Source organism: Corvus brachyrhynchos, unplaced genomic scaffold (genome assembly GCF_000691975.1).
Source record: "Corvus brachyrhynchos isolate BGI_N302 unplaced genomic scaffold, ASM69197v1 scaffold92, whole genome shotgun sequence".
NCBI lineage: Eukaryota > Metazoa > Chordata > Aves > Passeriformes > Corvidae > Corvus > Corvus brachyrhynchos.
The window spans coordinates 2,240,214-2,256,669 of record NW_008236973.1 but is presented as its reverse complement, the minus strand read 5'-3'; the positions used below and the strand labels follow the sequence as shown (position 1 = coordinate 2,256,669).

The 16,456-nt window shown below is 38.4% G+C and overlaps 1 protein-coding gene and 1 long non-coding RNA gene across 2 annotated transcripts; one reads left to right on the top strand and one right to left on the bottom strand.

Annotated features, from left to right (window-relative positions):
* The first annotated feature begins 3,100 nt into the window (after positions 1 to 3,100).
* ARGLU1 (arginine and glutamate rich 1) lies at positions 3,101 to 13,619 on the top strand. Its single transcript, XM_008629322.2, has 4 exons — positions 3,101 to 3,706; positions 7,712 to 7,937; positions 10,285 to 10,368; positions 11,604 to 13,619. The coding sequence occupies exons 1-4, from the start codon at positions 3,357 to 3,359 to the stop codon at positions 11,766 to 11,768; spliced, it is 825 nt and encodes a 274-aa protein (XP_008627544.1). The 5' UTR covers positions 3,101 to 3,356; the 3' UTR covers positions 11,769 to 13,619.
* A 2,390-nt stretch (positions 13,620 to 16,009) lies between these two features.
* LOC108445270 lies at positions 16,010 to 16,456 on the bottom strand. The gene is made up of 2 exons (XR_001860077.1): positions 16,406 to 16,456; positions 16,010 to 16,275 (listed from the first exon to the last, which is right to left on the bottom strand). It is a non-coding gene; the product is annotated as an uncharacterized LOC108445270 (long non-coding RNA).

The following is a 16,456-nucleotide window of genomic DNA, read 5'->3' as shown; positions in this document are numbered from 1 at the left end:
TGAAAGAACCAATACACATTTAAACCACCTTTTTCTTCTTAGCTCTTCTGTGCTACTTCTGCCCTCTTACTATTGTGAGGCAGACTATACCAGATGACAGCAAATTACATACCAAACACCTTATCCTATTATGCTCTTGCTTTCTTCCCCTGCTTGCCCTCCAGAGTTCTTCTGTTTTAGACCTATTGCAAAGATGTCACATCCAGCTGTGCCACACTAGCACAACCCAAAATAATCCACCTTTAATCTCCCAAGATCCCTCTTGACCCAGCTAATGACAGAAGTGGTAGTGTAAGCAAGAGCAGGTACAATCTGGAGATTATAAGAACACAATATCTCCATGGAGCTATCCCCAAATGCCTATGGGTTGAGAGATTTCATGTGATGACAGTAGCCAAGGTAAAGAAGGGTGAGGTGCTTTAATTACGCCACCATTTGGCTGTCAAATAAGGTATTTTCCAACTCCAAGGCAACCGTTTTAAGAAGCGAATTATGCATTTTAATATACGGAGATACATTAAATGGAAAAAATTGCAAAAACACAAGGGTGTATGGAAATTCAGTATGGCTTGCAAACTGGGAATAAAACACGTACTTACAAGGGATTAAAAACACAACAATTCTAATATTATTTAATCAAAAAAAAATTTGCATGACTTTAATCAAATATTGAAAATTTTGAAAGAAAACTGACAAGGGAAATTACCATCTTTTTTAATTAGCTGAAAACAAGAAATTAAATTATGTAATTAAACAAAGTTTTTAAATTTAGTATTTACTAAAAGGTTCCTTTTGGTACTGTAATTCCATATCAATTGTAATTATATCTGGGTGGGAAAAAAAACAAACCCTAAATATTAATATTTTACTATCATTAAGCTGGGAAATATAAGGTGGAAGAATTAAAAAAAAAAAACCAACCAAAAACAATCAAACAACTACCAAACTTCAAAGTAAAGAGAAATCACAGATAGCAATGTTCTTCTACTAAATTTTTTATCTATTAGGAATGTATTTTTCAAGAGGAAAAAGAGCTTTTTCCAGAAGTACTAGAAGTTAGACCTCATAAATAACCAAGTAAATAGAGTAATGACCTTAAACTATTACAGGTATTAAAAATCTTGCGTTCTTATTTATTTGGAAACTTAAAAAAAATGAGACGGAACAATACAATAATGGATTGGAGAAAATTATTTCATTACTCTATATAATTCCTTAATTCCACACAATCTATCATAATTAATTGTTCTCATAAAATATTGCATATTACATTTTATAGCTCTGATGAGTCAATATTAATAAATAGGAATAAAAATCTGCTGATGAAATTGGTACTTCTTCAGACAACCAAGGTTGTCTAAAATAACAATAAATACAGGTCCAGGTTAGAGTGACTTTACCAAGGAGAAACCTTGGTTTATGAAAATTATTTTTAAAACTCATTTATAGTTATAAGTGACCGTGAAATAATTAATTCTGCCCCTTCCTCCCTACTACATTTCAGGTCAAGTTTGGTACATCCGCTATGATATGTAGTACTAAAAAAATTATGATATATTTTTTATCCAGAACCTGATGCACAGTATGAATTTAAAGGCTCCAGTACACACTTGTAGCAAATTGCTTCAGGAAAGGTGCCAGCTAGAAACTTACCTACCCGGTGAGGGGCTAAAAGGTCTGATTATCAACTTTCTTAGTTACCTGTTGCATGAGCTTCCCCAGGGCTAGGGACAAACAAGTATGCCCAGGGCCTGTGGCACTGGAATTCCTGCCGTGCAGGTTTCACCATGTCCTTTACTCAGCTATTACTTGCACAATGACCTGTCAGAAAGATGCTTCCATTTTACTTATTTTTGGTACTAAATAGACTGAGTTTCAAAATAAGAAAGTCTTCCTTTGAGAAAAATAAGGCAAGTCAATCAAATTAGTTAGAAGAAAAGATCTTAACGTGAGAGTGGATTTTGTCCAATGGCTAAAGGAACCTTTTGCAAGCTTAGTATAAGTACTTAGAAAAAATGCAGACCTATTTAAAAAAAAAAAAAAAAAAAAGCACACAAGTTCTGAAAGCTATCAAGGAGCTAAAATTTTGGCTCAAAGTAAAGAATGAGGTTAACTATCTATAGATTGCACCAGTTCACTAAAATAAAGAATAACGCCAGTTCCAAATTTTGTTATAGCAGAAATGGCTAACAATTACACGGCAGAACTGGAATAAAAACATCCTACACATGCCTATAGAACAACTGAGTTCATAGTCTCTGCCTGACCTGGATACCACTGAGTTCATACTCTTCTATGCCTACACACCTGTTGCTAACAATGGACAATAACATGTACAGGTAAATACATTTAAATACGACCAAGAGAGCCGTTCCCTATGCCACACTGGAGACAAACTAGAAGGAAACAGACCCCTAGGACCCTGGGCATCTCATCGGCCAGACCGACACAGCTGGATGGACGCTGAAATCAGGATTGACATTCCCTCAGCTGGGTCGACGGTGGAACCAAAACTGATGACCTCTTTTTCAGCTTTAATTCTTCTTTCCCTCATTAATTCCTCTCTTCCCTTTCACCCTGCCCTTTTATCCAAAACCCACTGCCATGGGACTAACATACTAATTTCTTTGCCAAGTGTGTGTAATTCACTGATAAAACCTTCTGGTTGTTTGCGACCCTCTGACTGTTGTCGTTCCTTTCTACCAATGAGCATTTACGAATCTCAGGTGATTCGTTCCCTTTAAGGATGGGTCTTCACAGAGGTGCAAGAGGACTCAAAAACTAATTTTCACAATTTAGTGGGGCCTTTAAGCGTTTTTCGCAACTTCCGTAATCTGCACTGATAATTCCCTCTGTTTCCCGTATCAAAACAAAAGAAAAAGAAAATATTCAATGCTTGATACAACTTTCAGTTAAAGGAAACCCAGCAATTCTCTCTCAGGCAACCCCTCGGCCGGAGCGCTCCCCATCATCGCTGCCGAGGGGCCCGCTCCAAGCGGCGCTTGCCATTGGCTGCCGAACATTGACGAGTGCTCTCGGGCTCCTCCGCCGCGGCGCCGGAGGCGGTGGGGAGGGGAGCGAACAGCTCGGGCGCGGCGCGGTGCATTGTGGGGCGGGAGAGGAGAGTCACTGCTTAGCCAGGGCCGCCATCTTGGCCGCGTCCGGACTCACTCCCGCTCCCGGGGCCTGTTCCTTCTCCTCGCAGCGCAAAGCGGTGGAAAGGGAGAGGACGAAGGGCCCGCCCGGGCGGTGCTGATGCGCGCAGAGCCTCCTCGCACCTCTCTCAGGCGCCGCTAGCAAAGGGGGCGGGGGTGGTCGAGCGGTCGCCGGCGCGGCCTCTCCTCTCCTCTGCCGGGATGGGTCGGTCCCGCAGCCGGAGCTCGTCCCGCTCCAAGCACACCAAGAGCTCCAAGCACAACAAGAAGAACCGGAGCCGATCGCGGTCCCGCTCCCGAGAAAAAGAGCGGGCACGGAAGCGCTCCAAGTCCCGGGAGAGCAAGCGGAACCGGCGCCGGGAGTCCCGCTCGCGCTCTAACACGGCCCCCTCCTCCCGGCGCGACCGGGACCGGGACCGCGACCGCGCCTCCTCCCCCCCCGACCGTATCGACATCTGCGGGCGCACGGTGAGCAAGCGCAGCAGCCTGGACGAGAAACAGAAGAGGGAGGAGGAGGAGAAAAAAGCAGAGTTCGAGCGGCAGCGGAAAATGTGAGCCCTGGGCCTGCGCTGGGGACGAGAGGGGTGGTGAGGGATGGGGGAGGAAGGGAGGTGCTCCGTGCCTTGGTGCCTCTCTCTCCGCGCCTTCTTCCTGTGGGCTAGGGCCGCTTGCGGCTGGGTACAGGCGCTTAGGCCCTCGCTGAGGCCTAACCAATGCCTGTTTTCCCGCCATCCGCCCCTTTCTCAAAGCCCGGCTCCCTCAGGTGCGGTAGGAGCCGCCCACTCGGGTGCGAGCCCCCCGCACGCCTCCTCCCTCCCGGCCGGCTCTGCCCGCTTCCCATCCGCCGTCGCTGGTCTCTCCCTCCTGCGCTGCTCCTAAACTTCCCTCTGCGGCGGAGGCCTCGGCGCCCCTGAGGCTTTGTGCTGCACTTCCACACGCCCGCCCCTCCCCTCGGTGGCGTGGAGCTTGTTACGCGTCGAGCGGAGGCACCTAGAGTTGCTCGACTGAGGTTTTCAAGAAACACTGTGCAGCTGCTATATTAACACTGTGGGATTACTTTCTTGCCAAATGGGACGGTGAGATCCGGTGACTTGTTTCATTTGAAACCTTGCCCTTTTTTCAGTTTGTTATGGGGAGTGTGGTTATTTATTAAGTCTGCAGATATAAATACTACTTTAATAATGGCGGTGCATTAATATGTTTAGCAACGTATAAAGTTATAAAACAGACCTTTATGCAGCAGAGAGGAGAACGGTTTGAACAGTTGTGATCACTACCTTTGCTCATTGGACCACCTAATTCAGAAATAGCACTTGTTTGTACATGCGAAGCCAAGTAGTGCGTTAATTCTCAGGTGGAGCTTTACTTCAGCCATATTGTTCTCAGGAAATACTAGTTGTCATTGTCGGGCTTGGTGACCCCAAGTTGTCACTTTCATTTTTGCTTGAAGACAATCACCTTTGCTAATTTCAGGGTTTTGACAGTGATGTCATCAAAAACTTCCACAGTAACACAAACACGTGGAAATTGACATGTTTTGACATACTGATCCTCGGTTTGTGGTTTAGAATTTTATTCAGTACCTAAATTAAGAAAAATATTCTGTGCATATCTACAATGAAGAACTGGAATGTGCTTAAGAATTTGAGAATAGAATGAATAGTTTACTCTAGTACTTACAAGCTGTTTTAGTTCATATGTAAGTAAATTTTCTATGTAAGTTAGCTTTGAAATTTTACAGCTCATGAAGTGTGTATAGAAGGAGTTTGATATTTGAGCAATACTTGCTACAGAATAGTAGACACATTTGAGGAAGAATCAATATTGGAAACAATTGGGCATGGAATTTTGATACTCCTTCAATACACTTTAAATTTTAAAAAGAAAAAGCAATAAAACTTAGTAGAGTAGAAAAGTATGGTATTTTAGTAAGTTATCTGTGAATTGTGTTCTGTATGTTAGTATAGATTCATGTTAGATAATGAAAGAAGTACTTCCTTTCTGATTGAATAAATCAGTGAACAGTTCATAGATTGGAAGTGACTTTCTTCTTCTCATGTCTTGTTCAAATCTCAATACACAGCCTAACTTCAGCCCTTTCCTGTAATGCTCATTTTCTTGCCTTGCAAGTATGACTTTTTTCCCCTCAGAAACTTTGTGAAATATAAGTGGTTTCTTTTCTGCAGATTTCATACAATTAGTGTTTAAGAAGTAAATGGATCATACTAAAAATAGTTTTTACATTAGTGACTTATCTGGTGCTCTGGAATCATAACTCAGTAGGCCAGGATGATGAAATGATAGAATACTGTAAGTTCATGTGATCTAAAAAAAAAAAAAAAGAAAAAGTTGGTATACTGCAGAATAAATTACCGAGATTTATATCTGTGTTTATAATTTTATTTTCTTGATAAGGTCTAAGTCATCGTAATATTATCATTGCCTACAAGGCTAAAACTACATTTGATTGGTTTAATTAAATTTGAGTGGAATTTGTTGGAATGAGAAGAATGAAATGTGTGCAGGCACAGTGCTTAATTTGAGTACATCATCAGTTGCTGAGGATATTTGAAAATCTATTTCAGACATGAGTGTCATGGTATTTTTGTAATGATGCACTATCTTTATTCAATTAGCTAACTTTTTTCCTAGATTTCCTGATGTTAAACATAAAGCTATGATAGTTTAATAAAACATGAGAATATGGACTTTATGATGAATTGTTTCTTTAGAACAGACGCTAAAGTATGCTAAGATGTATTGGTACAGGATGGTGAGACTGCTGCTGAATAAATACTTGTAAGAGGGAAAGAAAACCTTTTAAAATAAAATGATACCTAGTGTATAAAGGATGTTTAAACATTTGGCTACAAAGGGTCATAGCTTGGCAGCGATAACACTTAAATGGGTTTCAGAATGGGTTTGATGCATTTTTCTGGGAGTGGTCTAGGTTTTTTGTTTGTCTTATGTTGTTTTGGGGTTTTTTTTCTGAAAAAAATCACCTCAAGATATTTTGTGTCCATTTTGAAAAAGTGACTGCTGGCCTAATGTGCCCCCAGCTAAGATTGCTGTCTTTGGAGGATCGTAAGACTAAAATTGGTATTCTCTGGCCGAATGATTGAGTTGAGGGTTCCAAAACATTCTAGGAAGGAGATCCACTTAGTTCAGTATACTTTTGAAAAGATGACACGTGAACAGGGGAAATTGGGAGCCTTTCACCTTTTTATTTCCCATATGTATGTAGATGAGTGATCCATACTTCATCATCTCCTTATTGCATATTTGCAAATTGTACCTTAGGTCATCTAAAAGTTGGTAAATTATGTAACGTTTTTTTTTAATTAGTTACTTTTCACATAAGATTAGGAAGGATCTTCCAAATGACATAGGAAAATGCAAACATTCTGAAAATGACAGAATATTAAGATATTACAACAGTAGTTGGTATTCTGAATCCTGGATTTGTGTTGCTGACAGGCCAGAAGATAAGTTTCATAAGATTGTTCGGTACTTCATGGAATATTTAAAATGAAAGTTCAGTGTCAAGTTTAAAACCAAGAGTCTTCTCCCCAAAGCTCATAATAATTCCAAGTAAATAGTACTACATGAAAAACAGAATATTCTCTGTTGGTCATCCTTGAATATCTTAATTGCGATGTTGCACCAGTGATTACTACCTGGGTTGTTTTTCTGTATTTGGTAATTAACCTGCAAATTTACCTAGTATATTTGTATACTTTTTAATGAAAAATTAAAGTAGTGATCAGGCTAAATGATGATGCTGCTGCTAAATTAAAATAAAGACAATACATTTAAAAATATTTCCAAAATTCAGAACATGGAAAGCAGCAGTTTGCAAGGATTTATTTAGTGCTTGGTACTGTTGATAATTTATTTTGTATCATTATGGTAGAAACACGAGTGCTGCATTAAAAAAGTTAAGAGCTGAAGTACTTGAAATTTGTTAGGGTAAATGACTGGATAACCAGCTTACAGATACAACACCTAGAATTCTAGCTAAAATATTAAAATCACAAATTTTATTGCTTCTGTCTTCTATTTTAAGATACTGGAAATTAGTTTGGTGCCTCTAAGGTGGTGGCCTTATGACAAGATTTTACAGGATATTATTACTATATGTGAAAAATTGAGACCATTTAAACTCCTGAAGGGTGAATAATGGTCAAAGTTGGGTGAAGTTTGGATTTTTTTGAGGAGGGTGGCATGGTGTTGTGGTTGTTGGTTTAGGCTGGGGTTTTTTCTCTTTTTTTCCCCCTAATTGTAATCAAGAAGTAGTAGGATAAGTTGTCTTCAATTTAGTCTGTTAGTATATAGAAAGATGTTAAATATGGTGTGGTGTGAATGGATTTCCTGTGATAGGAACATTGATGGCCTGAATATTCACTTTCTTTAGATGTAGGGCAAAATATTCTTTAAATATATCATCTATGTGTAGAAGTTATTCAGTAGCATGGCTGATGCTGTGTGTTGAAGGAGTTTGTTTCAGTGCAAACACTATTGATTAAAAATGTAATTCTCATGTTTGCATTTTGCAGTCGTCAACAAGAAATTGAAGAGAAACTCATAGAGGAAGAAACTGCTCGAAGAGTGGAAGAACTTGTAGCTAAGCGTGTAGAAGAAGAGTTGGAGAAAAGAAAGGATGAGATTGAGCGAGAGGTTCTCCGCAGGGTGGAGGAGGCTAAGCGCATCATGGAAAAACAGTTGCTCGAAGAACTCGAGCGACAGCGACAAGCTGAACTTGCAGCACAAAAAGCCAGAGAGGTAACGCTCGGTCGTTTGGAAAGTAGAGACAGTCCATGGCAAAACTTTCAGTGTCGGTTTGTGCCTCCTGTTCGGTTCAGAAAGAGATGGAATACAGCAAATCTAATTCCCTTCTCATACAAACTTGCATTGCTGCGAAACTTAATTTCTAGCCTATTCAGAGGAGCTCACTGATATTTAAACAGTTACTCTCCTAAAACCTGAACAAGGATACTTGATTGTTAAAGGAACTGACCTACATATTTCAGAATTGTTTGAAACTTTTGCCATGGCTGCAGGATTTATCAGCAGTCCTTTCATTTTGGGGAAGGGTATTGAAAAATCTGTAATTATATATCCTTCATTTGTTTCATTTTGTTTACCTAGACTGTAAGAGGCTTTTGCCTTCAGTCAGGCAAAAAGCAGGGTCCAGCAGTGAGCTGCAGTACCTGTCTTTAACAAATAGGTTTCTTATTCTTCATTTAAAATGAACATTTTCCTTGAGCTTACATTGGACTAATTCTGGGACTTCAAGCATAAGCCAATCCATGTCTTCACGAAGGATCTCTGTCCAAATCATTATATCCATTTTTAATAACTACTAACAACTCCTTTTTTTCTCCCTAGAAGTTATAAAAGAGCAGGTTGCCCTTGTCTGAAGTCAAGCTGAACGTGTGACTTGGGTTTTTGGGGCTTTTTTTGTTGTTTTGTTTTGGTTTTTAATCAGCAGCTGGAGCAGAAGCTGAAAATGTCTTTCTGTGAGACAGTAATTTGCTACTAAAGGCTTTGATGCCTGCCTGCACCAATCATTCCAGGATCTAGAAATTTCAAGACAAACTTCAAACTGTAGAGGAAATTTGTGCTAAATAGTCTTAAGTGTCAAATGCTTTTTTCACTCTGTACGTCCTACACAGTTTATTTTAAATTAATATTTTGATTGGCTTACGAAAGGAGAGACAGTAGCAATGCAGCTTTCCCCTTCGTACTAGATGTGACTTGTCAGTCACATAGTATCAAATTAAATGGAAACAAATGGAATGCTAAGTTACAATAAATATTAAAACCAATAAATTATACTTTTTTTTTCAAATTCAGACTTTAATATCAAAGAGTTTAAGTTGAATTTACATGTCCATAGTCAGCAAATTCATAATATTTAGAGGTTTTCATTTGAACAGATGGATGACTTGATTTTTTTTAAGAAAGTATTTTTGGTATCGTCATTGTCATGTGGAGAAGTCCCACCAGTTCCTTGTAATGCAGAATAAACCTCCATGCCTGGAGTGAAGTGTGCTAGCTAGTAGCTGGTTACTAGTCATAGTAAGAAGTTTTCATATGCTTGCTTTGTTCGTATTAACTTTTTTTTCTTACACAGACACAAACCTCTGGCTAACTTTAAATCCTCCAAATATAAAAATAATTTGGATATATATTATGTGAACTGAAACACTTCAAAATTTTTCACGCAGTCTTCATATTTGAGTTGCATAACAGAGTTCCATAAAATTCACCAAGAAAACAACAATTAAAAGGCTTTATTTCCTGATCTTGCCTTCCCTGGACTCCTGAATTCCAAGTTCATACTGCAGACAGTTTCAGCTGTCTTAAAATTGTCAAAATACTGACTGAATGTTAAGTCCATTCTCCCCATGAAAGAAGCCCATAGCTCCATGAAGTATGGATTACCATTTGTATTTTTCACTAACAGTAAATGTATTTTTCTTATTAATTGTTTGCCTTAGGAATGATTTACATATTTTTGTTCCTTCTTACCATAAACATCTGCATTCCTCAGCTCAGCCTTCCTTGTATGTTGTTTCTTTATAAATGGTTGAGCTGCTGATGCAGGTATTGCCAAGCTAACAGTACAAATCATTTTAAAGAGGAAGCTGGCGCGTATGGCAGCCGAGGAGCACACTCTGCAGGACACTGGACAAGACAGTAAATATTCAACTTTTAATGCTGATTAAAGGAGTATAGGTAAAGAATACGTAGGTATACTTAATTGGTGAGACAAACTATTCACTTTATTTATATTTTCTATATTACTTTTTAATTTGGTAAATACTATCCAGTTTTTGTAGTTGTCCTTGTTGATTTGTGTGATATTAAAATTCTAGTAATAAATTGTCAGGATTCTGTGATTAGGGAGGGTTTAGTTGGTTGCTGTTTGGACTGGGCGGGATGATTTAAATTGAGTACTAGAAACCAGTTTTAGTGGCTGCACAGTTTACCGTTGTGAGGCAAAATAGGTGGCTGTAAAGCTGCCACTTTAAGTCAGTTCACAAGAGAATTCTGAGAAAGATTAGTGAACATGCAGAAATGAGTATTTTACTTTACTAACATCTTGCCCTGTCCTCCCCTTTAGGAAGAAGAGCGTGCAAAGCGTGAGGAACTAGAGCGAATACTAGAAGAGAATAACCGAAAAATTGCAGAAGCACAAGCTAAACTGGTATGTGAAGGTGTTTTTAACTATATTTGTCTTTGCCAGATTTGCGACACTTAAACAAATCAACCCTTTCTAGAGTTTAACTTGCATATTGCTGGTTCCATCAGTAACGCTGCTTTCCTTCCCCTGAGCATAAAAGACCAGATCCTTAGCAGTAACACTAGGTCGGTAAAACAGTTTGGATGCAGTTAATTTAGAAGGGAAATGTCTGCCTTCAGAATTTAAAAAGTACGTTTTAGCTATATCTCATGGGGAATGTTGAAGTAAGTTTGCAAATGTGTTCAGCTTTGTGTGACTAATTCTGTTTTGTTGAGCAGGACAAGTACAAACTAGATTTGATTCTAGTATAATGTTGATGTAGAAGTGCTGAAAGGGACTTTCAGCATAAGCTTAAGATGTGTAAGTTAGGAAAGTCTAACTTTTGTTGGTCTTCAAGCCCATTTAATCAGATGCTTGCCACATGAAAACATTCAATATGAATTAGCTGATTCTAATCAATTGATGATAAGACAAACTAAGCTGCTTCTAAATTCTGATTGAACTCTGTCAGTTTCAATTGCCCAAGTAGTTGCACATCTTTCATATAAAAATGAGGCTTCTTAAATCTTTTTGCTTGAACTACATCTGTTTTAGATCTTTCTGTTTTACCCTCTTCTCAACCTCTTATGGTGGAAACAGGACAAATGGAAAATTTAAAGTATTGACTGATGTAATGAACTATAAGCACCTTTAGAAGACCACTGAGAGAGTTGTAAGAATTATAGGTCAATGTAAGGATCGACAAGTTGCAAATCAAGTGAAGATGGTTTTGGATTAGGAGGGGTTTTTAGATGGGTTTTGGAGCAGGGAGACCTCAGCCTGAAGGTATGTTACTTCATTATGTGTGTATGTTACTTCAGCTTACACGTGACAAGTGTTGGGACACTTTCTGTATGTATCTAATGTCTTCCTTAATTAAAATATAATGTTATGTGCAAAGCAATGCTGAAAAACATGGCATGTAAGCACTCCAGATTTCGATACATTAGCTGTAGAAAGTTCTCAGTGTTTCTTCTAAACTTAATTGAAATAACCATTTTATAAATAGTTTCACTGAAACCAACTATGGCACCTAGCTCAGGCAGAACTGCTTACATACTTATGCAGGATTGGACCTGTTTGGAAGCTAATATGGACTTGTAAATTGCTTTTATGACTGCAAAATATGCTGGCCTAAATTTTACCATTTTCCTATATAGGCTGAAGAACAATTGAAAATTGTTGAAGAACAAAGAAAGATTCATGAGGAGAGGATGAAACTAGAACAAGAGAGACAGCGTCAGCAAAAGGAAGAGCAAAAAATTATCCTGGGCAAAGGAAAGTCTAGGCCAAAACTGTCCTTCTCCCTAAAAAGCCAGGATTAAATTTCAACTCTGAACTCTTAAAAGAAAAAAAGAAACAAACAAAAAACAAAAAAAGGAAAACAAACAAAAACTTTGTATGGTAGCTTCATGTTGAAGTGTTTTTTGGTTTTTTTTCTTTCTCTCAAATTTTTTTTGTCTTTTTTGAAAGTTGGAAAGTTAGCTTGTTCTAATAGGGGCTGTGCTCTGCAATTCTTTTTTTTTTAAACTTCCATTAAGTTAAACCCTTACCAGATCATCGTTGACTTTTAGAGGGTAATCTGTTTTCATCAATTTTGTTTCTGTATTGGTGGTCTGAAGCAACTCATGTCACTTAATGAACTGTGGATGATCTGATAAGGTTTTACTGACCTACTCATCAGAGTTTGACTCTGATAATTGACAGAACTTTATACTGGGTATTGCTGACTTTTAATGTTTTTATTTTAAAGTCAGTAAATACATGAGTAAATTGCCATAGTATTACTGGACCTCTGTGGTTTATTGTTAAATCAGTGTCCTATGATACTGTCCCTGTTGTTGCGCTTGATGTTCCTGATACAGGTAAGGAAATAGTTTGTCATTTCTGCTATGAATACATAGAGAGTTCAGTATTGTCTCTGTTAGATTTGTTTTTATTACATTGACAGCATTCAACCAGCGTTCCCCATTGTGTAAATAAACCAATTTGCCGAATAAAGTGAAAGTCTTAAATTCGTATGTTTAAGTAAATTTTTTTAGTACACTTCTATAAACGGCTATAAGAGTGAAAATTCACATTATTAAATTCAAGACTATAGTGATATTTTTTTAAATTTTGCTTTAAACTATTGTGGCTTCTACTTATAATGCAAAATTACACACAGTAAAAAATCCCTGCAGTTGTGAATGTTATTGATGGCTGCTGCTGTTTTTATGAATGTTGGTTTTTATTCTGACAGAGACTTATTTCAGCTGTAGTATCATGTTTAAACGGCTGTTTGGCTTACTGCACCCAAACCAATACTTCCGATATCTAAACCCCTTCAGTTCACTTCATAATATAATATATTGTATAAGTTAAGGTCATTACCATATAATGAATCTGATGGATCCTAAAGGATTTAAAAATGGAAGTTTTTTCTCCCAAAGGACTGGACTGGCTAGTATATTTGAACTGAAAAACAGAAAGTGAGATTCTGTCTAAATATATTGTTTTAGCCAGAAAGCAACTGTTATACAGATCTTGAATATTATCCATTTATATATACAGGTTTTATTTTGAAAAATGAAACTACAGATTGAAAACTATATATATAAAGTTCCCCTTTTTGTATGTAATTCCTCTACCAAAACCTAGATTACTATAGCTTGTCCAGTTCTAAAACTTTCTTTTTCCTGTCAGCGTACAACATCTGTAGTAACCATAAAATGAAAGTTACCAGTAGTTGCCTGAGCATCTGAATGCCACTGGACAAAGTTGGAAATAATTCCTGATATTTCCAATGGGTCTGTTTCTGTAGATTTAGCAAATTAAATGTGAGATCAAGTTGAATGTGCCACTGAATGCAGTATTCAACATGCTTTGTATGAAACCGGGGCTTGGGGGCAGACTTATGTGTATCACTTTGTCCAGTATGTCAAGAAAATGTGAAGACGGTAAAATACCTACACTATTACTGTACTTAAATTTGTCTATATATTGTATTACAAAAGAAGGTTGAAAGTTGCTTAATGCATAAAAACAAAAGCTGAAGCCAAATAAATCATGTACATGACCTGTTGGCAGGAGCAGGCTGTATTTAAAGATCAACTGATACCTGTATTTCTAAAACAGAAAACATCCCCTGTTCCCTTATGAGAAACAAGCTATTAAAAGTCAATACTCAAAACAGACCTATGCAGTTTTGTTTCCTCTTCTAAAAGCAAGAAGCCAAGTAATCATACATGCAGCTGTGGTATCAAGCATTTTGTTCTGCATCACATAATTTGCTGCTAAATAGCAGCATTTGTTTTCTGCATTTAATATTGTGTAGGCTTAGATGTTACCAGGTTATTTTCAGTCCCACCTCTAGGACTATCTTGTGGACAAAATGCCCATTCCTAATGAGATTGCCCCTTCTGCCATTCCACATTTCACTACTTGTTTCTCCTTCCAGTGCCCTTTAAAAAAAAAAAAAAGAAAAAAAATAAAGGGAAAGCAGCTAGGTCTTTGGTTTGGTCTGGTTTCATTTCCTCTGTTGCGTAGAAGTTCAGTTGGTGGAATCTGCTGTCTCTTTGCTGTCCTAAGGCATTCTCTTAAGTTTTAGATCTTTGCAGACCTGGTGTTGGTGAATGTTATGTTTGCATTGTTGGGTTTTCTTTTTAAAATTATTGTAGGACTTCAGAGATACTGTTGATTTCTAGGAAAATAGTGCACACAGTTTGGGAAGGGGGCAAGTTGGCATTTGATGGTAAGAACTTGGGATATTCTTATATTCCCATAGGACTTCATATCCATTTAATGCAAAGTATGTAGGAACATAGGCTGACATTTATGTAGTGTTTAAATTGTGAGCTCCTCATATGCATCTATAGAAGGATATAAACCTACATAGAGAAGGTGCTGTTGGTGATTGTGTTGGGTGTTTAATTTTTATTTCATTACAGTTGGAAGTTTCAACTTCAAATTTTGGTTAGACAAGTCTTGGGTTATTCTGGGGTTTTGTGTGTTGTTGACCACCCCAGGGAGGCAGGTAGGCATTTTTGTTGCCACCTACTTTGAGCAGTGTTCATTTCCCTTATATGGCAACAGAAGAGATCTTAATTTTCCCAAGCATGTTCATAAATGTCCTGGATAATTATTTTAATACGAAACAGTGCATCTGTCTGGCAAAGGCAGGAGCGTGGAAGGCCTTAGAGCAGCACACTAAACATGTGCTCTTACTTTGGAGATTTGCTAAACTGCCATTTGAACTTCACATGTTCATTTATCATTGTTTTTCCAAGCCCAAGTGGAAAGCTAACTCCTAAGATGTATTGGAGGGATGGTATCCTTGAAGCTTAGCAAAGCAGAGACAGTTAATTAGTGAGATGTCTAAACTGCCAAGCAACTGCATACGTATGTATAATCTCACTAAAGTATCAAGACTTCAGCTATTCCTATCTTGTCTTGAAAAAGAAGGATTTACCTTTGATGTCTCCTTTTGTCTTGAGCTATGTGCCACCTCACACACCTCACCCTATCTATTGTCCTTCCTGACTTGAAGCTGGTATCCCCCTCTGCAATGCTATTAATATGCTCTCAGGATTGTTTTGAGTTCTGCCATTTATTGCATGTACACCAAATACAGAGGTGTTGGTTATTATTCACTTCTAACTGTATGTAGTATCTCATTAAACATTTTCAGAGCACTTGGGGTCTTAGCTCTGTCATTGCAGGGTCTCAGCTTGGTGCAAGTGCAGGCAAAATTCAAGTCAATAAACACCTTCCAGGCTGCATTACAGAGGGGATTTATTTCAGAAGAGAACTGGAGCAGCCTGTGTGCCTAAGGCTCATTCCAAGGCAGGAGGATAGGGTTGAAGTGCCTGGGTTGGTCTGGTTTCGGACTGATGCGCCAGTCTAGCAGGAGCTGAACCGTGACTTTCATGCACCTCTGTTCCATTCTCATGCTGGTCCTGCCACGTGTGCCTTTCAGCGTTATACCCCTCTTTCCATCCCACCGTTTTGTTAACCTGCTTAATAGTGCCAAGCTCCTGTTGACATTTCAGTACTGAACAACCTCATGCTTGCAATCATCTTCCCTGGACTGACACTTAGAATCAAGGGTTACGCTGCCTCAGCATCAGCTCTGCTCAAAAGGACATAGATCCCCTTTGATAATAAAAGGCCAGTTGTGTGGCAGAAGCTTGATCCCAGGTCATTTTTCTTACCCCTCATGTCACAGACCGTAGAATAATGTAAATAGTTTTGTTTTCAAATACTGGGACTGAGAATTGGCATTAAGTCAAACAGAGTCAAAATGCATGGTTTGGATGTATGAGTCTTCTCTGACTTATTACAAGGCTGCTTGAATTCTATGGCTGTATTTGGGAAAAGCCAAGCTCATTTTCTAAGAAGCTATGGTTAACCAAAACTACGGTTATGAAACAGACCTGGAGAAGGCAAATTAACATCTAGATATGTACTTACTCTACCATAAGTGCAGAAAATGCACTGTTGTGGTGTGAATGAAGAGCCGTTTCAAGTATCTGGCACACTTGGCCTTTTGCACAAATTATAAACAATCCATTTAAGTCAATAAGCATCAATTGTGATCATTTCTCTTTATTGAATTTAGCAGTAATTGTATCCATTGAGTTATATCTTTTCGACTTTGAAAATTGGTACATTTTCATGTAATGATGAATGATGGTGAGCTTTTCCGCTTCAAAATTTTCATGTTTTGGTTGATGTTTAAAAGAGAATCTGGGATTGTGGGCCCAATCCTGATCCCATTCAGGTTAGCTGCCCTTCGTTATAGATTCTGTAGTACCAGAGCCAGTAGTATCTGTGTAGTTATTCCCCACATTACTGTCGGAAAGAAGGTGAAAACACGATTTTTTTTTTTAACCCTGGGTGAGGTACAGGAAATAAAGGTTTAAGCGGTGCAAACAGCTAAGTCCCAGTTTTTCAGTGAAGGCAAGGGATAGGCAGGTCTCACCTGCTCTCTGGCCGCGCTTATCCACCCATCTGTCCATTTGTGCGTCCATCC

What these genes read in the sequence shown, in the direction of transcription:
- ARGLU1 (XM_008629322.2), top strand. Translation starts at nt 3,357, where the DNA reads ATGGGTCGGTCCCGCAGCCGGAGCTCGTCCCGCTCCAAGCACACCAAG. An exon ending in TTCGAGCGGCAGCGGAAAAT is followed by an intron (nt 3,707 to 7,711) that starts GTGAGCCCTGGG and finishes TGCATTTTGCAG; the next exon opens with TCGTCAACAAGAAATTGAAG. An exon ending in CAGAAGCACAAGCTAAACTG is followed by an intron (nt 10,369 to 11,603) that starts GTATGTGAAGGT and finishes TTTCCTATATAG; the next exon opens with GCTGAAGAACAATTGAAAAT.